This window comes from Lampetra fluviatilis, chromosome 15, assembly GCF_964198595.1.
Source record: "Lampetra fluviatilis chromosome 15, kcLamFluv1.1, whole genome shotgun sequence".
NCBI lineage: Eukaryota > Metazoa > Chordata > Hyperoartia > Petromyzontiformes > Petromyzontidae > Lampetra > Lampetra fluviatilis.
Genome location: NC_136289.1, coordinates 10,021,049 through 10,044,859, shown reverse-complemented (window position 1 = coordinate 10,044,859; position 23,811 = coordinate 10,021,049). Strand labels below are relative to the sequence as shown.

At 52.6% G+C, this 23,811-nt stretch overlaps 1 protein-coding gene across 1 annotated transcript; it reads left to right on the top strand.

Annotated features, from left to right (window-relative positions):
- Positions 1–347: 347 nt before the first annotated feature.
- Positions 348–23,292, top strand: LOC144936058 (palmitoyltransferase Hip14-like). Its single transcript, XM_078862871.1, has 10 exons — positions 348–1,023; positions 10,546–10,985; positions 12,517–12,587; positions 16,669–16,731; positions 17,119–17,261; positions 18,338–18,434; positions 18,785–18,937; positions 21,892–22,064; positions 22,653–22,818; positions 23,008–23,292. Exons 1-10 carry the CDS (start codon positions 860–862, stop codon positions 23,221–23,223), a joined length of 1,686 nt encoding a protein of 561 aa, XP_078718997.1. The 5' UTR covers positions 348–859; the 3' UTR covers positions 23,224–23,292.
- Positions 23,293–23,811: the final 519 nt, after the last annotated feature.

Sequence of the window (23,811 nt, the reverse complement as noted above, 5' to 3'; positions counted from 1 at the left end):
ATTTAAATATCACGATGTTCCAGACCACGAGCGGCTGTTGTTGTTGGGTTCTCCACAGCGCCACCACGTGGCTTGCACGTGGAGAAGGCAGCGCACGCCACACCCCCAACACTCCAAATGTGTGGCGTAAGAAATAAATAAACAATTAAAGAGACTTCCTCCACAACTACCCCCCCCACCCCACCTCCCGACCCCACCTCGAACGGCAAATGGGACGAGACACGAGCTCAGTAGGGAAGTGTTTGGTGTTGGTGGTTGTGTTGGTTGCTTGGTGGTGGATACGACCCCGAGTAGGCGTCACGGACCCGGGCAAGAGCACATTTTGTGCAAGTGTGACACGTGGAGCCTTAACGCGAATGTGACACTCGGAGGGGTGGGTGGGGGGCAGCTTTGGTGCGCAACTTTGGGTAAAAAAAGTGATCGATAACGATACGCGTTTGATACGTAGGCAGCACACACAATGTGGTGAGCGTGTCTGGGTACAGGTGAGCGTGTGTGAGCACAGGTGAGCGTGTGTGAGCACAGGTGAGCGTGTGTGAGCACAGGTGAGCGTGTGTGAGCACAGGTGAGCGTGTGTGAGCACAGGTGAGCGTGTGTGAGCACAGGTGAGCGTGTGTGAGCACAGGTGAGCGTGTGTGAGCACAGAGGTGAGCGTGTGTGAGCACAGAGGTGAGCGTGTGTGAGCACAGGTGTGAGCACAGGTGAGCGACAGAACCCCAGTGCGGGAGTCGTAGTAGGGGTAGGAGGGGGAAGTCGTCACGGGGATTATAAATCCAGGAGAGAAGTTGCCCGGCAAAGCTTCGGCAGCAGCTACCCAAAGGGGTCTTTGAGCTACGCGGGGAGTGTGGAGCCGAGCACCATGAGTCCGTCTCCTCGCCCGCCGCTCACGGAGCGGCCAGGTGCGGCCAACGCCGGCGACGGCGTGGTGGTGGTGAGTCCTGGCTGCGGAGACTCGGAGTGTGTGGGAGGGCATCATCCACACGCCGTCTTTCGCAAGAACCTCTTCAGCGCGGCCAAGGCAGGGTAAGGATTCGTTTTGAAAGCATTTTTTGTGGGTGGTGGGGTGGGGTAGTCTCCGCTTTAGACGATTTTCATTTATTCCTCCGCCCCAAGCCCTCCCAGATCCCCCTGTATTTGAAGGTAACATTTTGGGAGTGCGTCTTATAATCCGGTGTGTGTGTGTGTGTAATTGGGGTGGGGAGCGGTGGTGTAGTGGTTAGCGCCACGCTGCGCTACGAACCCGGCGACCCGGGTTCGATTCCCGCTCACGGCACAACACCGGTGATGGTTATCTGAACCGTTTCAGGGCCCTCCTTCTAAGGTCAAATTGGACTCGAATGAGTACCCGGTGCGGTGCGTTAAGGATCGCCACTGGGGAGACAAAGGCGGCCGGGCGTGGTGTTGGTTGGCATCCACTCCCTATTGTGCCGTGCCGGTCTTCATAGGTGCTGCTCGCTAACAGCACTTGCGGCAACAGTCTGTTGAAGCTATAAGAGGGATCTTTGTATATATACTCTTGTGTGTTGCGAAGACCAGATTTGTTGAAACTTCATTGGCACGAGGAAGACATTTTGGGTGCGTCTTACTTTCCGGGAGCGTCGTATAATACGATGTAACACTTTTTTGTGTTCTTGGATAGTAAAAGTGTTATTTCGTAATTGCTTATGCCTAAAAAGTATAGAAAATGGCTGTTATTCCCCACAAACTTTGCTTTTGTGACCAGGACAGTGATATTTTTAAATGCACCTTGTGTCTTTTTGTTCACATAAAGTCAGAGAAAAACAACATATGAATCAAAATGATCATGTATTTATACTAAAGTAATACAAAAATTACTACAAAAGATTTAGAAGTGAGTAGTTTTTCGAGATTTACGATTATACTGTAAATCACTTTCACGAATCGGCCCCCAAATGTCGTCTCCCATCATGTTCTCGTTTTACTGTCCTTGGTAGCGGCGTTCAAAGTCCAGTATATCCTGGTGGAAGCACTCGCCTTGCTCCTCCGAGTACTCTCTCATGTTCTCCTTGAATTGATCAAGACGAGCAACAAGGATATGGACTTTGAGGGACATCCTACAGCTCATTGTGCCGAAGTTCTTCACCAGAGTCTCAACCAGCTCCACATAGTTTTCGACCTTGTGATTGCCCAGGAAGCCACGAACCACTGCGACAAAGCTATTCCAAGCCGCTATCTCCTTACTAGTGAGCTTCTTGGGGAATTAGTTGCACTCCAGGATCTTCTTTATCTGTAGTCCGACGAAGACACCGGCTTTGACCTTGGCCTCGGAGAGCTCAGGGAAGAAGTCTTGAAGGTACTTGAAGGCTTCCGACTCCTTATCTACAGCTCTGACAAATTGTTTTATCAGAGAGGAAGGTCCGGATACGTGATAGCAGGTGCATTCTTGCCAGTCTGACGTTTGGAAGGGTCATCCAGCAGTGAATTCTCCAGTTCACATCCCTCCCCGTCGCCTGGGCTGGGGCCCCTGGTGCAGTTGCACTGCCTGCACGCTCAAAAGCTGTGCCCACGGCCTCGAATTCAGGTCTGTCACAGCCACTGGGTCTTTGAATGTACAAGTGAGGGCCACTTTTCAAAAGCTGTAATCTTACACCTGCGCTCCTGTCACCAGACACTTGACCGGGAATTTAACTCGTACTGTGCTGAACGCTGCAGCCGAGCCTGGGCCTGACAATACAGGGCTAGTCTATGTAAACGTAACCCACCAAAACCCATTAGCGCCATCAGCCATGGTTAATCCGCTGCTAGATGAAGCCTTTCCCCAAGCCGTAGCCGAATCGCACGATCCTGCGATGTAACATCCATCCAGTTTGTGCACGCGAGCTAATTTCATGTCATGTGGTGGTGTGCTAATAGGTGCTCGCTAGCAGCGCATGCCCCAACGGGGGGCAAGGCGGAAACCCAAACGTGCGGCATGACCAAATTAATTCGTCATTACTTCAGTCATACCCATACTTAGCCAGGTTAGAGTCAATTGAGACAAAGGGCGTGAATTATTAATCGTGCATTCATGACCTGTGTGGTGTGGATTGCGCATGTTAGTCCTGTCAAGTTTGAATTTAAGTACAATAAATAAATAAACACTAATCTACAGCCCTCTGTCAATCCACTGCTTGACGAAGGCCCTCCCCATGCCACGTTGGTCATTGCGGTTGTTTGACCATGCTTCACCATGCTAGTCAGTGTGCATTGGTGAATAGTGGCGGGGGAAGGGGAGAAGGGGTCCAGGACCGGCTCCGATATCACTCGCCACTGAAGTCAGCTATGGCTGGAAATTGAACTCTGCTCACTGGGTTCACGCCATTGGGGACAAACCACTACTCCATCCCATAGTTCAGTTGAGTTTCCTGACCGTATGATTGCAGTTATGAGATGTCTGAGGGTCCACTGTGTATCATACATGTTTTTACTCAAGTGGATTTTAAGATACTGCTATTAACCGATAAGGCTTTAAAAGGGGTCGCCCCACATTACTTGCAGGAACTAATACATTATATTCCATCAAGGTCCTTAAGATCTTCTGATTTCCCAATTGATCAGCACTCCCAGGTCAAGGTTGCTCTCTTTTTGGTGATCGGGGCTTTTGTTAGCGTGGCACCCAAACTATGGAACGCCTTGCCACTTGAAATCAGGGCAATCGGAGTCGGTAGATATATTCAAGTGTGCTTTGAAAACCCATCTCCTTATACTGGCCTTCCCTCTTTAGTTTGGTCGGTTGCCCTGGTTCTGTTTTCGTTTCCTGCTTTTCATGCATTGCGCATTATAAATTTTAATTATCACTAATCACTTATCTGTTCTCTGATCCATGTGTTCCTCTTTTTGTCTCCCAGTGTAATTCTCATCATGCATCTTTCCTTGCTTCACTGCATACATTTCAGCTTCGCCTTCAATTCTCTTTGTCGGTGTCAAAACGTTTCCGATCCATGTCATAGCTTGTGATGGGCACTGGTTGAAAACTTTCCTGTTCGGGTGCAATGGTACATCACTTTTCAGAATCACGTAATTTTTTTTGAAAATCACTTCAACACCGCTCTCATTCACTTCTTTATTTCATCATTTTGAGTCTGAAACCCAGCGCCGCTACTGTCAATTTCCTGCCCCTCGTTTGCAAGTCCAGGTTCAAGGTCTTCCTGTTCTCCTCTGCCTATGGACTGTCCTATAAAACAAACATGGCCGCTGTTTCCGTACAGTCTCTCGATAAGGAAGAAACGTGCGTTTTAGAGAGTATTTAGCTACTCGAAATTTCCACATAAGCCACCTCTTTGAGCTATAATTTGTGTCCAGGTCGCTTCTGAAAAAAGAGCTATATAGTTCTCAGTGAGCCTTACCTGGTAAAATACAAAACATAGTTTAGTTTTTATATTTGTTTAAGTGGTCACATCGTTTAGGCTCGACTATAAATACGTTTTCATTGTGCTGCGTTGCACGTTACGTTGTTGTTACGGTGCGTGTCGGTCAAGTCGCGGCAATCCAAGCATCTCCACGCTGTCGGTGCCCTCACAATCAATACTAACCACTCGCATCCGTTGTGTAATTTATCCTGCACACTCATTGTTTGCCCTTCGGCCTATTGCGCACACACGACCGCCAAGGGCAACGATTAATAAAGCCTTTTATTGTGTTGACATGAACGGTCTTTATTTTATTGGCACACGTTCTCGGTTCGAAACTGTGCAATGTTAATATTTGATCGTGGTTGCCCAGATCGTCAACGGCAAACTCTCTCTAGCTCTCTTGCACCACGTCCCTACGTTTCGCTCCGCGTGCTGGGAGCTCGTTGAGGAACTGGAAGGGGGAAAAAAACAACCCCAACAACCTGGAACTGGATTCGGATCGTGAGGAAGCTCCAGGCACGTGTAGCGAAAACTTGGGACAACGCGCAGTATAACCACAAAACGCATCGGAGGGGTGCACAGCCCCAACCGCGAGACCCTAGGCCTTTTTTTTTGGGGAACCTTTTTTCTGCCAAGGGCCATTTGGATATTTACAACATCTTTCGCGGGCCATACAAAATTATGAACTTAAAAATTAGCCTGTTATATTTGGTCAAACATTGAATTAACCCACTCCTAATGTGATGGCTGGAATTGCTTCTCTTTGGCGAGGCGTGTGATGTTGGCTGGTATTGATGATGTTGCTACTCGCAACTGCTTTTCCAGGTTTGCTTCTAGATTTATTGAATTTCGAGCCCGGCAGGACCAGACCAAATGATTTTGCGGGCCTTATACGGCCCGCGGGCCGGACGTTCCCCATCCCTGCCCTAGGCAGTGGAACAAATGTCCACCACTGACTCGCCTGGGTGAGTGTTGGCGAGTGCCGCCTGTTGATGTAGGGGAAGGTGAGCCAATGCTACACACCTTTTACGCCTTTGTCTTCCCAGTGGCAGCGAGGAGGACCACAATGCAAAGTAAAGGACCCTTGCATTTCACAAGGTGATATAAAACAACCATTTAAGATCAACCTAAAACACGGCCTTGTTTTGCAAGGGTGTCCCGGGGTCAATTCACAAATTTGAGTACAAAACCATACGGGTAAAACAAAGCATCGGTACCAATAAAACTGAACGACAAAAACACCAGAAACTGCGGTGAAATTCCACGATTATGTCTGGAACAACATGACTCGGGCGAGGAAAGCGCCTGGATTTTTTTTTTTGTTCAATGCCGGGGCGCGAAGAGGCCTTCGTTCAGCAGTGGATTGACGAACGGCCGTAAACCAACGTTCACAATTGCTGCCACGAGCTTAAATCGAGCAGAAAGCATCGCGAGTGACGCGTGGCCGGGTAGTTGGCGCTGACAATGGCACCGACGCGATAATCGCCGTGGACACGCAGGCGCACACCCACGCGTGTTTGAACGCTAGTTGCCGTTCTTTCTCCGACGGACGCGCACGGCTCTGCTTGTTCGCGCATGAACCGAGCCGAGACTGGTGATGGGGGCGGGGGGATACGGCTACGGTTGCCACCTCCTGTGGCACGAACAAATAACATTTGCGTGTGTATGTATGTTGAACTTCTTTCGCACCGTACGAAGACAACCGTGCCAATCGAAGGTGCGGGCGAAGGACGATAAACTAAACGCAAAAAAGCAGTTCTAAAGAAATGAGTTTCCAATCTAGCAGAATATCTCACAATACCAGAAGAGCAGAGAACGACATGTAAATGCATCGTCACGGGTCGCGTGTTATTATGCAAATGGTAAAAAAAACGAGGCTTTTAACGTCCTGATAGATTTCCTAGGACAGCTGCCTCAACAAGAGGACGATCCAGGGAAATGCTGGACAGGTGGCAATCCTAAAGGGGGCACAGCCTAAGGCAAGCTGACAGCTCGTAGATTGCCGATGGCCGTACTGACAGATGGGGACAATGCGAAACAAACTGAACTCTGACTCTGCTGATGAGACCCAGAAGGTTGAAACCAGCCCAGAGTTTGTTCACTTACACTAATGACGCTGTTGACTATTGGTCGGCAAAGCCAATAAGGCAATAGGCTGAAGAATTAAAAGCTTCTTTATATGTCGAGTGACGGAACAGAGTTTCTGCATGTATTAGATTTTACCCAAAATGCTGCACAGCAAGGGATACTTACACTTTGGTTCTTTCGGTAAAGTCACGTAGGTATAAACTAAAATAAAATAAATCGCGACGTTTCGGGCGCACCACAAGCGTCCATCATCTTACAGTTACATGCTAATTTCTCACATTAACATCACTAGCCCCGGCCACTTCTTTATGACCCTTGAGCTACACCCATTTCAAACCTTTTACGACAGTCTGCCTCAGCAGCAGGCCATGCTTCCCCACCTGATGATGGACGCTTGTGTTGCGCCCGAAACGTCGTGATTTATTTTATTTTAGTTTATATCTACGTGACTTTACCGAAAGAACCAAAGAGTATGGATTCCTGCAGTCACAAACGCTTCAAATCAAGGGATACTTAGTTTGTATATTTATTATATAATGGTATTGGCTAAACAGTCCAATGAAGCAGCACCCTCCTGACCAAGAGCCCTGAGACTCAATCGGCCTTTCCTGGGTAAACAATCGGCACGATCATCCAGTAGTTATTATTCTTGTTATATGTAATTGTGTAACACGCGAAGAGACAAACGCTTGGAATTACACGGCGAGACGGGAAGAGGCACGCGCGGATCGGAGGAACAAAACGCAAGTCGACTTGCGACGAGTTAAGTGGGCACGGGCAGGACACGTCACCTCTTGAAGCGTGATGGACTGTGGTTGACCCTATCGATGGAGCGGCAGCCAAACAAAGGAACAGCCTGAGAGGCGACGTGGGCGCCTGCCGCGGTGACGGAGCGATGAAATCGGCTCGCGTGGGGAGCTATGCAGATTGTTGCATCCCAGGACAAATGAGAGACTACGACGGCTTTGGGGAGGCCTGATCCAGCAGCGGATTGACAATTGTCTGTACCTTGTACCAGGAGCGAACGGGCGCTTTGAATTGAGATTAATTAGTTGGCTCGGACAGTTCTAGCCTACTGGCGCAAACGCACCATAGCGTGTGTGTGTAAATACATTGTGCTTTTGTCTTTGAGTACATCGCACAGCGGTTGGCGCACTGCGCTATGACCCCAGCGATCCAAGTTCGTTTCCCGTTCACGACCAACATCCTGGGCCTCCCCTAGGTCGACTCGGCCTTAATTGAGTACCCGGTACAGTGTGTAAAATCGTCAGCACTGGGGGGAGACGAATGCGGCCCGGCGTGGTGCTGGCCACCCGCCCCCTCGTGTGCCGTGCCGGCCTTCATAGGTGCTACACGACTAACAGGACTTGCCCCGGCAGTCTGAGGCTGTATGGGGCATGTTTGTAATTGTGACTCCGTGATGCCGCACACTGTATAATCGGCACACATGCAATTAACGCAAATCTCTGCCTCGTCTGCCAGTAGGGATTTGACGGCGGCGGCGGATGTGGCTGCAGATTTACGAGTGACACGGCAGTAATACCACGCGCTGTCACCATCGTTGTCGTCGTCGTCATCGTCGCCGATGACGACGATGGAAGCCTCCCCCAATCCATCGCCATCTCCTCGTGGTCCAGCAATGAGGCGGCAGGCTGGCACAGTGATAGCACTTGCGCCTCACAGCAAGTTGCGCCTAGGTTCGATTCCCCCCCCCAAGCAGAAAAAAATGGTTATGTGTGTGGCGGGGTAAAGTGTGGGTACCCCTGCCTCTTGTAAGACGTCTGGTTAGGTGCTATCAAGAGCTCTCCAGTGGAGGCCCTTCCAGCAGCAGTGACGTGAACAAGCAATTGCAGGGCTGCGCCTTTACCACCTTTTGCTGATGCCTCCGTTATCAAGACGGTGTGTGGTCAGCTCTTTCAAGGCGGTGTGTGGTCAGCAGTTTTGTGAAGTTGTCAGTCTTAGGTCGAAGTCGCCCAACGCTCGTTTTCTCTGTTGGGCAGCGGAGCATCTGGGCTATCAATACTGGTGAGCCAGTGCTGAGATTGTCCCTTCCGCCAGCAGTGATGGCAGGAATGCACCTTGACCCACCTGTACCACAGGCAAGTAAAGCCAGACCCAGGTCGCACGATGGGACACGGACCGAGGCTAGCACCCATACTAATCCCCCCCCCCCCACCGTCTCCTCCCCGCAAGGCTTTTTTTTTGTGCGTCTCACGTTTATGCAAAAAAAGAAAAGCGCCGCAAAAAAAGCAAAGGCGTTGGGCGCGCGAATAGAATAGATGAGCGATTCGCACACCGGCCTGGTCCGCTTTCAACACGGCTGGGTCTGTGTGGGAGAGAACGAGCACCGGAGTCATCGCTTTTTCTTGAAAGTCAAGCGGAGGAGCTTGGCGTTGCTGCGTAAGCCAAACCTCCCAACCCCCCCCCCACCACACGGAACGTGGTGGCGTCGATGCGAGCAAGCGCATCGCGATCGCCGACCGGACACTCGATTCCCGTGGCCGGCTGCCGAGTTGCGCAGTGATTTATCAACGGTGCGCCCTCTCGCCCGCCCGCCCGCTGTAAAAACAGGCGGGATGCCCGGACGCCCTCTGATGTCAGACTCAGAATTGGAATATTTATTTGTACAGATGTCCAGTAGGTGCGGGTCAGAATGTTCCAGCAACAAACGATACAAAAACACGATAGGGATGCAAAGTAGAGGAAAGGCAAACAAATTGCCAAAAAATATACAAATAAAACGAAACTATTTTTATTCTACCACTCAAAGCCCACCCATGGTCGTTTGCGTCTGGCCAACCTCTCGAAGCTCACATTTTGACAACGAAAATAACAACACAAGGTTGCGAATAATTCTTAAAGAGTTTTTAAACTAAAACGGAGATTAAGCCCACCAAAGGAAATGAGCACGACTGCATGGTTGTTGAAGCAGAAACACTTTGACTTATTTGTCGACATCAGGAAGCCATCAAGACATTTGTTTACACATTTATATCCATTCATTGGTCAAGGCCTCTCCATGCCATATTGCTCACGAGGGTTCATTGACCAAACTTTACCACGCTGGTCAGTGAGGGTTAGTGGCCCTGGACTGATTCTGGTGAGGCCCAGGTCCGATTTGGATGTCGGATCACTGATGTTTGATCGCGGCCAGGAAATGGACTCATGTTTCCAGGTTCATAGCGCAGTGTGCTAACCGCTGCGCCACCGCTCCACCCCACATTTAGTTGTTTTAAATCGGACGGAAAGAAAATAATAAAAATGGAATACTGTCATGGCGTCACTATGGTTACCCAGGTCACACTTGTGAAGAAATAATCTCAACGGGCCCCAGGCTGGCTAAAGGACATGAGTTTATTTATAATAATAAACCATCGTGCATTGTGTGGACTGTATGCGAGAATTGCATATGCATTTAAAGTACATTCGCATATGGCCACGGCTTAATTTCACCCGGAGCTGTCCAGAGCTGAGCTCTGGAAAATATTTCCCTGGGGGTTTGACGGCCACGGGAAAATATTCCACAAAACATTGATCCATACATATGAATTTTACTCTAATGTACTTGCAGTCAATGCCATTTAAACAAACCATGATTAATAATAATCCCACGTGGATTGCAGAGTGGCAGTTACGATGCAGGAGGTCGTGACACAGAAGAAAGTTGGGTCGGGGAGGGGTCATCGCCGTGGCAGTGAACGGTCTCTCAGACTGGAAGTTGCTCATAGAATCGATGGACCGCTCGATATCGCATCGAGCCATGGCGCACACGTGAACTCCGTCCGTGCGCTCGGAACACGATACGCAGTTTCTTGCGCCGTGTGTTGCGGACCGTTGGCTCGGCCGACTGTCTTCATGAAGCCGCCCCCTAAAGTTCCCATGGTGTAGTGTTTTTTTCCCACGGCTGATGGGTGCGGTGCATCGGAATTCGCATGTAGTGCAGTGTGCGATCGATGGTGCCGTAGTTTGCGCACTGGACCCGCAATCCAGAGGTCGCCAGTTTGAATCGATCTCTCTTGGCACACCAGATGAAACAACGGTGCAGGTTTCTCAAATGCTTCTCCCCCTGGGGGGGTGGGTGCGATCTTTGTTTCTGCGTGACCAGGAACCTGCCTCTGTGCCAGGAGATCGTGGAGTCGGAGGGCATCGCGAGCCTCTCTCGGCGCGATGCGGCGGGCCACACAGCCGCTCACTGGGCGGCCCTGGGGGGCCACGTCGCCGTGCTGCGGTATTTTGCCGAGTGCGGCGGCGGCGGCGGCGGCGGCGGCACGGGCGCGACCCTCGCGGTGAACGCGCCGAGCGACGCCGAGCCGGGCTCGCGGCCCATCCACTGGGCGGCCACCAACGGGCACGTGGCGGCCATGGAGGCGCTGCTGGTGGCCGGCGTGCCGATCGACGAGCCGGACCAGCGCGGGTGCACGCCGCTCGTGGTGGCGGCGCAGTTCGGGCAGACGGCGCTCGCCGGCTACCTGCTGGGGCGCGGCGCCGCGCTGCAGGCCTGCGACACGGAGGGAGACAATGCGCTGCACTGGGCGGCGTTCAAAGGTTGTTGTCGTCGTCGCCGTCGTGTTTTGTCCGCGAATGGTTTGCACCGATGTAATAATCGTGAATGGAACGGCGGCAAAAATAGTGCCGAAATGACGGGCAAATACTTCCACATCGCGGGGGAACCGTAGTAGCGACACGACGACGCTCTGTGATAGCTGGCGCCAAACTGTGCCGCACGCGCCCCTCCCGCATGGTCTTGTGGGAGCCCTCGGTACGTCTTCCGACATGAGGACGTACCGATAAAGATATTACATTTTTTTGTTTCTCTTTCGTTGCCGTTCCGATAACGTACATGCACGTCATCGGAACGGGAAAGGGTTAATTTATATTATGCTTGTTACCAAAATACAGGCGGTCTCTGGTTTACAAAAGTCCAAATTACGATGATCAACATTCATGACGATTATATAATGTCATCATGGATCAATTTACGACGCAGAAACTTAAATTTACGACGCATCTTCCGACACTGAACGCGTTTGAACGGAGTCGGTCCGGATTCCGACGTGACTTGGCGTGGAGCTTTTGTTATTCTCGAGTGTTTGTGTGGATCTTGAACGAAAAAACACCGTTAAATATGACCGATTTTAAAAGGAAACATAAACACATCTGCAAGCGATGTTTTTTACTGTTTGTATTGTCGACGGGGACCGCCTGTAGATCCGGAGCAAATCCCGACCGAACGTGAAAGGGGGGGAGACGCTCACGCTCAACATGGGGTTCACGGATCGATCACCGTGCCGCTGTTTCATCTCCTGTACTGGTGCCAGATTAATTTGTCTGGCCGTGTCAGATGGCGAAGGGGGGGGGGGAGGGGGGGGTCTTGTTGGAAAGAGTTGCGATGATCCATCCGTGTGCGCGATGTTTTCCGAAGCACGCTTATGTTTGTGACCAAATTGCCGGGAACTCCCCAGATCTTGTCAGCTCGCGGGAAGCTAAGCTGGGTTGAGCCCGGATAGACTTTGTGTGGGTGGTCGCCATGCATAACAGGTGTTATAGGCTTCTGCGGGGCCATGCGGTGGGCAGCAGAGGCCTGGTCAGGAAAATCTATCGTTGTTACTGTACCTATTGCACCTTGTCTTCGCCACCCCGCACTGACCAGCGCGGTGATGTATGGTCAACCCCGAAGACCAACAAGGCCTTCATACAGCATTGAATTAACAAAAAGGGCTGTACATGTGAATGCAAAGGGGCATTACTGTCATTTTTTGTTATAAATCATTAATTATATGTATGTATGTTGAACTTCTTTTTCACCATACATAGCCAACCTGTGCCAATCGGAGGTGCAAAAATCGCTTTCCCCAAAACAACGCAATTTCAGATTTAAAAAAATGTCGATGGCCTTCTGCCCACAATGACGAGACGAGCACGCGTCGAGAAATTGTAAAACCGGGCCGGCGCCCTTGCGGCTCGACGCCGGGAGAGTTCGTGGCAAAAACGCCAAAAAAAAAAAGAAACTTGCACGGGCGTTTGGCCGGCAGCGTGGGCCGAGCGTCGCCGTGTGTGATGCTCTTCTCTTCGGCAGGGCACTGCGAGCTCACCCGCCTGCTCACCTACTCGGGCTTCAATCCCCGGCAGACGGACAAGTTCCAACAGGTGGGTGCCGGAGAGCCGCGACAGCCACCCCGTTTCACGCGCGCTTGGGAAATCCCGTGGGTGCGTGCGTGCGTGGACTTGTATGTAGCTTGCGCGCGTGTGCGTGTGTACGATCGCTGCAGGGAGCGGTAGTGCAGCGGTTGGCGTGCTGCGCTACAAACCTGGCGACCCGGGTTCGATTCCCGCTCGCGGCCAACACCGGTGACGATTATCTGAACCGGTCCTGCGCTTCCCCTAGGTCGACTCGGCCTCAATTGAGTACCTGGTGTAGCGGTGTGTAAACATCGCCACTGGGGAGACAAAAGCGGTCGGGCGTGGTGCTGGCCACCCACCCCCTCGTGTGCCTTGCCGGACTTCGTAGGTGCTCGCTGACAGCACTTGCCCCAACAGCCTGCAAAGGCTATTCGGGGGATATTTTGTGCGCGCATTGTGAACTGCAAGAGGCTGAAAGTAGAAAGTGATCACAAATGCACGCCAAGGGAGTTGAATTGCAAATACACGTACAGTTAACGGCGGCACAGTGCTGGGGGACATGACCTTTGTGTTGGTTGACTGTGTGGCCGTTCCAAGCATTGTGGAGTGTGGGTGAGCGCACACGTGTGCGTGTGTGTGTTTGTATTGAGGGCGGTGGTTTAGTGGTGTCTCCAAACGCTGCGCTGCAAACCCGGCGACCTAGATTCGATACCCCAGTCATGGCCTAACTTTCGTGGCGAATTCTATCTGAGCCTGCCCTGGGCAGGTTGACTTGGCCTTAAATGAGCGTTTGGTGCAATGTGTTATTATCAATCCCGGGAAGACAAAGCTGGCTTTGTTTTCTGTTTGCCACACGACTCCCACGTGTGCTATATGCGGGCACCAATAGGTGCTTGGTGACAGCACCAACCCCAACTCACTCTCTCTGGCTGAATGGGGAGTCGTTCTTTTATGTATGGAGCAGTGGCGTAGGTCTGAGCACATTACGCTATGATCCTAGGCACCCGGATTCCATACCTGCTCCTGATTCACTCCACCGGTGGCAATTGTAACTTTATTTGGTTTGGGCCACTTGTAGGTCAACTCGGCCTAAAATCAATATTTGGTAAAAAAAACATACTCCTCGTCTGGTGCACGAGGTTCTGGCCACAGCAGCTTCTTGGGCACTGCGCCAGTCGTAATAGGTGCTCGCTAACAGCACTTGCCTCGGCGGTCTGTCTCTCAACGTGGGGTGCTCGCTGTGTTTGTCTTTGTGTGTGCAATCGGAACGGATTGGCCAGGCGGTGTGGGGGCGGGGGGGGGGGGAGTATGTTGCCCTGGCAGGTATTGAGGATGTGGCGAGAACTCGGGCCACGGCGATGTTTAGATGACCTGTCTGATTTGGTCGCCCGGGTAACGTGCACGGTAATTGCGTAGTCATGTGATTGTGTTACACTCGGAGACGGGAAGAGGCGGAGCACACGTTTCAGGGAGCAGATGCAAATCTGAGACGTCGTGTTGTACGTGTGCGTGTGTTGAACTTCTTTTGCGCCGTACATCGCTAACCACGCAAATCGGAGGTGCGGAAGAAGGACAACAAACTGACAAAAGATGCAGTTCTATAAAAATGCGTTTTCAATCTAAATGATTAGGAAAGTGCACAGTTCCAGGGGCTTCCTAATATTGGAAGGAAGAGCGTTCCAGACGGCCGTAGAAGCGCATCTGAAAGTGCCGTGCGATGCGGTGACCACCGTCAGTGGTCGATGGCCGGTCAAAAGCCGCCGCTGTGAGGATGAGCGGAGTTCGCGTGATGGTGGCTTATGCAACTTGACGAGATCGGCAAGGTATCGTGGTTCAGTTGTGGCAAGAACTTTGTGTGTGTGTGCCATGAGTGCGACCTTACAATGTGTTCGCTCGGCATCTGGAAGCCAATCCAGCTCGGCGAGCACTGAATGGGCGGATACGGGTGGTGTTGAGTTATGACCAAGTTGTAAAGCGGGCTCAGGCTGGACACGCCATGGCTAGTGGAGGGAGGACGATGGCCTATGGACGAGACTAACGATGGAACGGCAGCCAAGGGGGAGGGAACACGGCAGAGAGCGCGCGTCCGCCGTGGAGACGGAGCGATGAAAATGGCTCGTGCGGGAGCGAGGTGACTTGCTGCTCTTCACCAAACGCGCACTGACCGGCGTGGTGAAGTATGGTCAACTATCCCATTTTTTTTTTAATGATCACAAAATTTTTTTTTATGAGATGAACTGCATGAGGATAACTCTCTATGGGCACATCTCAGCAAGTCACTTCTTTTGGTTTGTGAGGCAGCATTTGTGTTTACATTGCCAAGGAATGTCAGCAATGCTTCCTCAGCGACAAATCCATGAAAAAATGTTGAATGCCCAGCTCTACGAACACAAACAGACGCAAGTTAAATATTTGTACGAGCCCGGCCTACGTGTTCCTATCGAGTCCTGCGCCCACACTCCGTGAGGGTTCCTACACTCTGAGACGGTCCTTCCCTTGCAGCATGTTGAGTCACCGGAAGGAAAGGGGAGGAATTGCTCGGTTCGGGAAGCGATTGTAAAGTTTAAAAGCAATACAGAAATTAAAGTTGTTACAATTGATTTTTATTAAGTTATACGTATAACATAATTTTGTTTAAAATAGTCTGTGTGCCGGTGATGGGCGGAATATTACATGGCAGGATCGTGAGAGGTGGAGTGGGAAGGCCTTCATCCAGCAGCGGATTGACCATGGCTGATGGTGATATAGCGGCCTCCCCCGTGCCGTGTGGGTCCACGTTTTTAATCACTATTGCAGAGCGAAGGCCCCCGGCTCCAAATCGGCATCGTTCAAGTTGTAATTGTTAACGAACTAATGTTCCTTGATTTGTCAAGGTTATTACAAGAACTCGGGGTGGGGGGCGGGGGGGAACGAGACTATCGGAAGGAGGGAATTCAAAGGTGGAGCAGTACGAGGGAAGAGAAGCGTTGTGATCTGCGGTGTGTCGATATATTTGTTGAACTTCTTTCACACCGTACGTAGTAGCCAGCCGTGCAAATCGGCGGTGCGGGCGCGGTGGCGGAACGCAGCGTGGGCGAGATGACGCGGTCGGTGTGTCCGGTCGCTTGGTGCACCGCCGCCGACGCAGCAGCGTCACCAAAAATGATTTTCTGAATAAAGAAAAAAAGGACGACCGTGGGAGGATCGTAGTGACCGGTCACAGCAGAGATCGGACGTTGGACAAAGAGGCGGTGGCTTCGCCGGACTGCCCGTGTCCACTACGTGTGCGGACACGCGCGGGAGCAAACACGAAGCGCTCAATCGTTTAGGATTTAAAAGCTGGCGCGGCGGCGGCGATGGCGGCGGCGGCGCGTGTCGTGTCGTCGCCGTGACAATAGAGGCGACCTCGAGGGAGGCGCTCCGAACATAACGGAGCTTTCTGTTGGGCCTCCGTGTTGGCAGGACCCCCGGCAGACCTGGTCCGCTTTCAGTCACAATCAGAACCTTTATTTAGACTGGAGGAATCCGATGAGATGTCCAGTCAGAGCGAGTCAGGACGTTGGCGTTTGGTGCACCACTGCTGGCAGAAGGGCCACAGCCCCTCCAGGAGGGCATTTTGGCTTGACTCTCTTTTATTATTGAACATTGACGTATGTTCTTGCAATTTTTTCGATACGGCGGGTGATGCAGTTTCTGCGCCGATTTCTATTCCGCTTCATCGCCGTGCTTTATTTTTTTAATTTGTTTTCGCTTTTGTCATTGTGGTGGACGCGGGTCGTTCTCTTGCAAGCGAGACTCATCCTGGGTTTCTTGAGTTCACACTTGGCGAAACAGAACAAACCTGAAACTCATAATAACAACAACAAAAATACATTTTGTTCCGTAAATAAGGATGCACCGATTTAGCGACGACATTTCGTTAGTGCGCTCACGGTCTGAGTGACAAAATCGCGTCCGTAACAATCCATTCGTTTACAATTCGTGCAAATTTACACCCGCGTACGCCCTTGCGAAACAACACCCATCCTGGCTCTCTAGAAAAGTGAAACGAAACGAGCGTTTTTTTTAGGCTGCGTGCGCCGGACGTGACCGCGTGAGTGTCTGTTCTGTTCCCCTGCGTGCCGCACAGACCCCGCTTCACCTCGCCGTGCTCAGCGGGGACCTGCTCACCGTCAAGCTGCTCTGCGAGCAGGTATGTACCGTGGGGGGGGGGGGAAACGTACGGCGTGGGGGGCAATGGGGTGTGGGGGCGGTGAGCGACCGCGACCAGAGCAGGGAGCGGTATCGGCGAATCCAGGAAAGCCTCGGCGAGTCTCGAGGCTTGTTGTCGGGGAGGTCCCGCTACATCGGGATATTTGGCCGATGCTGTAATTTTACTGAGCTCGCGTGACTTCGTGCGGGAAGGCAACCGGAGGTGCCGAGAGACGCGCCCCAACGCTCGCACCAGGGGCGGGCGTGGGGGAGGTGATACTCGGAAACGTCTGCCGCACAGACGGATTCATGAAACCCTCCTTGTTGCACTGCCATCTCCCAGCCACGTCGCAGCTGATGATCTCCGCGTGCGTGCGCGCCTGCGTAGGATGAGGTGGAGCTGAACGTCATGGACGCGAATGGGAACACGCCACTTGCGCTGGCCCAGGGCCGCAAGTACGGGGACATCGTGGCCTACCTCGCCAAGGCGACCGCACGCTCGCGCAGCCTGCTCCAGTGCTGCGACCTCAGGTGCCGCAACGGAAATCGCCATCCTGGGTCAAGAGGTCAACTATTGGGCAATCGATCAATCGAGCTCGAGAGATCACAAATGAATGTTCATTTAAATATGACGTCAAAGATTTGATTGTACCTGCAATATTCATGATTAGGAGTTGGTTTCAGAAGCAGGGGGCATGGCCACTAAGCTCCCTCCATCCCCCCCCCCCACCCCTCATGATTTCAAACGACTTCTAGGACCCACCAAGAGGTCGGCGCTCGCCGATACCAAGGTGCAACTTGCAGCGTATCGTGTCGTCCGTTCCAGTAAAGCCAAACTCCCAAAACCCTTGAAAGGGCCTTCTAGGTATTCATATCCCTGGTTCTTTCGGTAAAGTCTAAAAAATTTTTTTTCAATAATGAAAGCAAAAAACCCACGACGTTTCGATCGCAACACAAGCGGTCTTCATCAGGCGGAGAGACAAGAGGGGGCAAGCCTCCAAATGTAGCAGCTACATTGTGGATTCTTTGTTTTTATTATTTTCATTTTTTTTCTATTTATTATTTTTATTGTGAGTTTTTTGCTTTTATTATTTTCAATTTATTATTTTATTTTATTTGTATTATTTTGATGAAAAATTATATATTTTTTATTTTTTGTTTTCTATTTACGTGACTTTACCGAAAGAACCAAGAGTATAAATTCCTGCAGTCACGAAAGTTTGAAGGCCTTGTAGGTAGCGAACAGAATCTGTATGAGTGCGTGTGGAGGCAGATGAGGGCGGCAGCATCGAGGTAACGGCCGTGGATGCCGGGAGATTTCCGCCACGCGTTCCGCGACAGGGCTCGAACACGCATGTCGCACGCACGCACGCGCTGTACGTGAGATGTGTCACGCGCACGTGCTGTGAGCAAGACGTCAGAGCCAATTCCATTGGTTCTTTCTTCGCGGAGGTTTTCGCGACCCAGAAATTACCATTCGTAATTGGGCTTTTTGAGTCGGACTATTTGGTCATTGCCGGAACTCGATTCGAAGATCGTATTGTTGTTCATTGTTGCGTGGCTTCGACCTCCACCCCCCCCCCACTTCCTCCCCATTCCACATGCAGGAGCCTGGTGCTGGGGCCTCCCGGGAAGTCGAAGGCCCCCGTGATGTTCTTCTACTGCACGCTGCTGCTGTGGGGTTACCCCACGTACGTCCTCCACGTGAGTGCACGGCGCGCACACGCCACCAAGCTGTCGCTTCTCTGGTAACCTCGCTCTGCAGTTGCGTTTTGACTCCTTGATCCGTGTGACTCTTTACATTATCTGTGTTTGTGTGTGCTTTTAGCTATGGGAGGGCAATCAGGAGAATCCATAGGAAAACCTACACAGTAGAGGGGGAGAACATACATCCTCCACGCACAAGGGCACCCGGGTCGGCATTCGAACCTAGACCCATCTTGTTGCGCGGCACGAGTGCTACCGCAGCGCCTACCCCTTCCCGCTGGACCATCGTGCGACCTCCGACCTGGCTCGTCGCCACCTTTGCCCCTGTCGCTCGCGGTCCGGTCCAGGTGCTGCCCCTGACGCTGCTGGAGATGAAGGCCGTGAACGTGACGTTCGTAGCGGGGAACCTGGTCATGTGGTACGCCTTCCTGCGTGCGTCACTCTCTGACCCCGGGTTCCTCCCGCAGAACAACCCCGACTACGACCACGCCATCAAGCAGGTGCGTGCGCCGTAGCCTGGCACAAGCGCCGTGGTGACGTCGCCGCCACTCGGTGGCGAACGGCAGTTGTTGTCGTCGTCGTCGTCGTTGTTGTTGTCGTGTCACGCGGCCGGGTTGGGGAGGCCCACGGCGCTCAGACCGTGGACACGCTCGAGGTGCAGGGTACAGCCCTGCAATGTCCCGCTCATGCCACCGCTGGTGGAAGCGTCCCCCCAAGAGGGGGGGGCGAGACCCAACGGTGGGGGATCCCTGCCCCCCCCCCCTCGCTCCTCCTCCTCTGGCGAGCGTGGGAGAGTGCGCGAGCGGTTGGCCGCCGGGAGATTGTGCCGTCGGCATTTCCATCGTTGGGTCTCCGGTGAAGTCACGTGGTCCAAAGTAAAACTAGTACGATATTCATTTCCTGGAATTATTTTCTTTTACCGAGCTTTTGCTTCCGTTTATGTGTTTTTAAAATCGGTAAAGGTGCATCCCTGCAATTGTTTTTTCATGCCACGGCTGACGGTAGGGCTTCCATCGAAAGGGGATATTATGACCTTCTCTTCCATGCTTGCCAGATATATTGGAAGGGGTGGGTGTACCCACTCGCCGTGTTGTACCCAATAAAACTGCAGGATGGATGGAGGCTATGCGTAATAAAAAAAACACCTCTGTGATATAGGTTGCTGTGGGGCTACGCTGAGGGCAGCAAAAGACAATGCAGCAAAATCGATTGTTATTCTCACCGCCTTCACGAACTCTGACCAGCGTGGTGAAGTACGGTAAAGCAACCCCCCCACGACCTGCACGGAATGGGGGGTGGGGGAGGTGTGGTGCTGAAGATGAGAGCCCTGCAAGTCTCAGAGGCGCCGCTGCAGAATCGGCTCTCGTTGAATCGTCATCCCAAGCGGTTCGGCGATATCGCCGCCCTTCTGATCTTCCGCTCCGACTAAGTGCCCCGTCCATTTTTTTAACAGCTCTCAACTAAGGTTGAAAGCCGTTAACGCGTTGGCTCTGTCTGTCTGCTTCTCCGCCCGCCCGTCCGTCTGTCTAAATGGAAGGGGGCGCGATATGTCTGGTAGAGACGAACCAAAACGAACGCAATGTTCCTATTAATTCGTGCCACTGCGCTTTGGCACTTTCCCGAAAAGAAAGAAAAAACCCCGGTCGAATTGATCAAAGTGTAGCCCGAAATTTAAAGACGCGCAAATTGAGCACCGAAAGGACAAACGCGTGCCAGAAATCGTTTATGGAATCCATGCGTGCGCATGATTTTTCTTCCTCGTTTTAAATTATTTTGCGTGTGTTTTTTTTTTACCACCACGGCGTGCGCATCTACGCGAGAAGCAGGGGTGATTAATGGCGTGGCCACTGAGGCGGCTGTGGCTGCGGCGGCGGCGGCGGTGGCGGCGGTGGCGGCGTTTCATGTAGCCGCCGCCTTAAGGACGACCTCAACAACCCTCCGCAAGACCCCTCCCTCGAGCAGTGCCCACTACCCTCGGTGCAGCCTCCAAACGCCCTCTCGCTCCCTGAGCTCTCCCCTGCACCCGCTCCCCCTCCCAGCCCTGACTTCATTCCCCTACCAGCCGAGACACTGCTCAGCAGATAAACGCCAAGGTCAGGGAGATTGACCGACACTGCCGGCCATCAAATTTCACTTTGTGCAGTCACCTTAACGACACGATTTGCGTATCGGTGGGCAGTTAGTAGCACAGTTGTAGGGTGCATTGAATGTGGTCTGTAGGGTATCGAATACGGGTGACATACACTGCTATCTATAGCATTGCGTGTGCGTGTGTGTTTCACTTTGCCTCAAAACGCACCTTGCCTGGTACAAGCGCTGTGGTGAATGGCAGCTGTCGACATTTTTTATTTATTTATACATTTAGATATCTACTGTACAATAGATGTATTGTACAGTAGGTGCCCTGGTTGGAATTTTGACATGTACAGACAGCACTTTTCGATCTTTCGATGAAATGCGCTGTATAGAGATAAATTATGAGCATTATTATCAGTGCATTCCGAATTTTGCATACTGCATCATCTGGGGTGATTTCTGCCCCCGCATACAGTATTCAAGTGACTTAATCATATTTATAAATGTATCAAATGAATCAACAATGTGTGACTTACTCGCACGTGTGATTCTGGTGACTTTCGAGCCGTTTCTATTTTAATCCGGCCGTGTAATGTCCTGCATCACCAGAATATTTAAATCCATTCTGTCCCGATCGACTTCACCCAAGCTCTATGGGCAGCCGTGGTTTCCCCTTTCAGCAAAAAAAAAGAACTGGGAGTGAGATTCCAGGGTGGTCTCTGCCAAGATGGAAATGTGCCCTTGAAAGTGACACTCGTCTAAATAACCATCAACATCAATTGTGGTCAATCCACTGTTGGATTAAGGCCTCCGCAATGCGTCGCCATCCCAACGTCTTCCGACTGCAGGTGAAAGATCATTCAACTATTTTCTCGGATGAGGATCCGTGATGATGATGATAATGTCTCGACTACTAAACTCGGGTGAAATGCATGACAACGCTGATACCAGGCTAAAGCTGAAGTCAAACGTTGCCATTTTCATGCTTTGCTGTTGCTTTACACTGTCTTTGTCTGTAACTAAGTAAACACATTTACATTCATATACACACATAGTTATACCTATATATATGTAAATGCCATGTTCGGTCTTGCTCAGCCCCGCTGCCTCGAACATTAAACGCGTACATAACGGCCGTCTTGCTCTGCGTCCTCGGTCAGGCTCGTTGGTTTTAGCTGGCGTCAGTCGGCCAATGCTTTGGCCGGCCCCCTGGCGAGCAGCCGTAGCCATCGTCACGCGCGGCCGACTACTGTCGGTGCGACAAAAACAGTTAAAATGAGAAAGAGAAAAAAGTCAACGAAAAACCGCTTCATCTCGGCAATATTTCCGTCGACCGACAAAATCGCCAACCGCTCGTGCGCGCGCAACGCCTGCGCAGATGGCGCGGTACGCGGACTGCGAGCACGCGGCGTCGGCGCTCAGCCGGCTGTGCCACACGTGCCGCCTGGTGCGCCCGCTGCGCTCCAAGCACTGCCGCGTGGCCAACCGCTGCGTGGATCACTTCGACCACTACTGCCCCTACGTGTACAACACGGTCGGCTTCCGCAACAGGTGAGGGCTGGTGTGACTCGGTGCGACTCGGTGCGACGTGGTGCGTTGTGGTGCGGCGCGACCCGGCAAAGGGACTGAGACGGGGGAGGTGGGGGGGTGGCAGTACGAACCAGGGTGCCCCCCCGCCTTAAGCCAGCAAAGACCGTCAGCGTTTCCTGAAGAAGTGCATTGTGGTCCTCTTGTCTTAGGTCACCGACCAAATACATTTGAGCAAATGTGGATGACCGACAGGCGGCAGCGATAGATAACTGTGGACCAGTGTCGTCATTCGTCAGCACGGTAGGGTCAGCAGTGCTCGCTGCTGCCAAGTCTGCCTCTGGGAACCGTATTTGTGGAGTGCCCACTTCCACATGAGCTTGGCCAGCGGCCTGCACTTCTTCTGCTCATGGTTGGCTTTGCTTGCGATTTACAGATTTTAACTTTAGCCAGGTCCATGATGAGTTGCGCAACGCAATCGTTCTCTCAAAGAATTGTGCAACTCAGTCACCTGCCATGCCGGGCAGGGGAAGTCGATTCCAGTGGCAGGGAGCAAGGAGTGAGAAGGACCGAAAACGGGAAGGATGATCCTCACGGCGCGTGCCCCCACAGGTTTCACTTCCTGGGCTTCCTGGCGAGCATGTCGCTCAACTGCTGGCTGGGCGTGCACATGGCGTGGTCGGTGCTGTCCTGGTATGGCCGCGACCTCCTCCTCTTCGCCGGTCTCCTCTTCCTCTGCGTCTTCGGCACCATCTCCGGCGGGATGACCATCGCCTGCGTAAGCCATGCGGCGCCGCGTCGGCCTCGACGGCGCACAGTCGTTCGTAATGATAGTCGTTGACGACACTTTGTCAATCCACTGCTCGTTTCTATTTCACGTTGTGCGATGAAAAAGGGAGGTTGCCCGACACGCTGCCTCTCATATCTATTTTCCCTCTCCCAAACGCCCCCCCCCCCCCCACCACAGCTGTACATGGCGGGCACGAACTCGACGACCAACGAGCGGATCAACGGCATGCGCTACGACTACATGAAGGATGAGCACGGCCGCTTCTTCAACCCCTTCGACCGCGGCGTCGTCGCCAACCTGCTGGAGTTCGCGGGGGCCGTGCGGCCGCTCGGGGAGGCCGAGCTGCAGCGGCGGCGGCGTCGTCGCGACGGCAGCGGAGTCTCGCTCGTGTGAGCCACGGCCGCGGTGACGCCGCGGCCGTCGCCTCTCGCCGCCGTCGCCGCACGGACGCCGGAGGAGCCCGGGACGAGCGGGGGGGTGGAGGGGGGGAGCGGGGATGGGAGCAGTGGGGGTGGGGGGTGGAGCTGGCAGGAAGCAGGAAGGAGCAGGGGGAAGCGAGAAGCGGGGGAAAGCTGGGGAGAAGCGAAGAGCGGGGAGGGAGCGGTGGGGGGGGGGGGCAGTGGAGCTGGCAGGAAGCAGGAAGGAGCAGGGGGAAGCGAGAAGCGGGGAGGAAGCAGGGAGGAACGGGGGGGGGGGAGCAGGGAAGGAGCGGGGGAAAGCTGGTAGGAACGGAGGAGTGGGAAGGAGTTGGCAAGATTGAGGAGAGGCGAGGAGGAATTGGGAGAGGCTAGGAAGAGCACACGGAGGAACAACAAGTGGGGAGGAGACATCCATCTCCTCCGTGGATCCAGGACGGAACTTGGGGGAGCGTGTGGGGAACAGGCTGAAATCAAAAAGAACGAAATGTAAACGATCTGCATCCAGCGTGGACTTTGCTGTAAGCAGCAGGTGGCAGCTATCAGTGTTTGTCTTAAGAGCGCA

Coding starts and splice junctions, on each gene's coding strand:
- LOC144936058 (XM_078862871.1), top strand. CDS start 860: ATGAGTCCGTCTCCTCGCCCGCCGCTCACGGAGCGGCCAGGTGCGGCC. Junction 17,262..18,337: donor CTCCAGTGCTGCGACCTCAG/GTGCCGCAACGG, acceptor TTCCACATGCAG/GAGCCTGGTGCTGGGGCCTC. Junction 22,819..23,007: donor GCGGGATGACCATCGCCTGC/GTAAGCCATGCG, acceptor CCCCCACCACAG/CTGTACATGGCGGGCACGAA.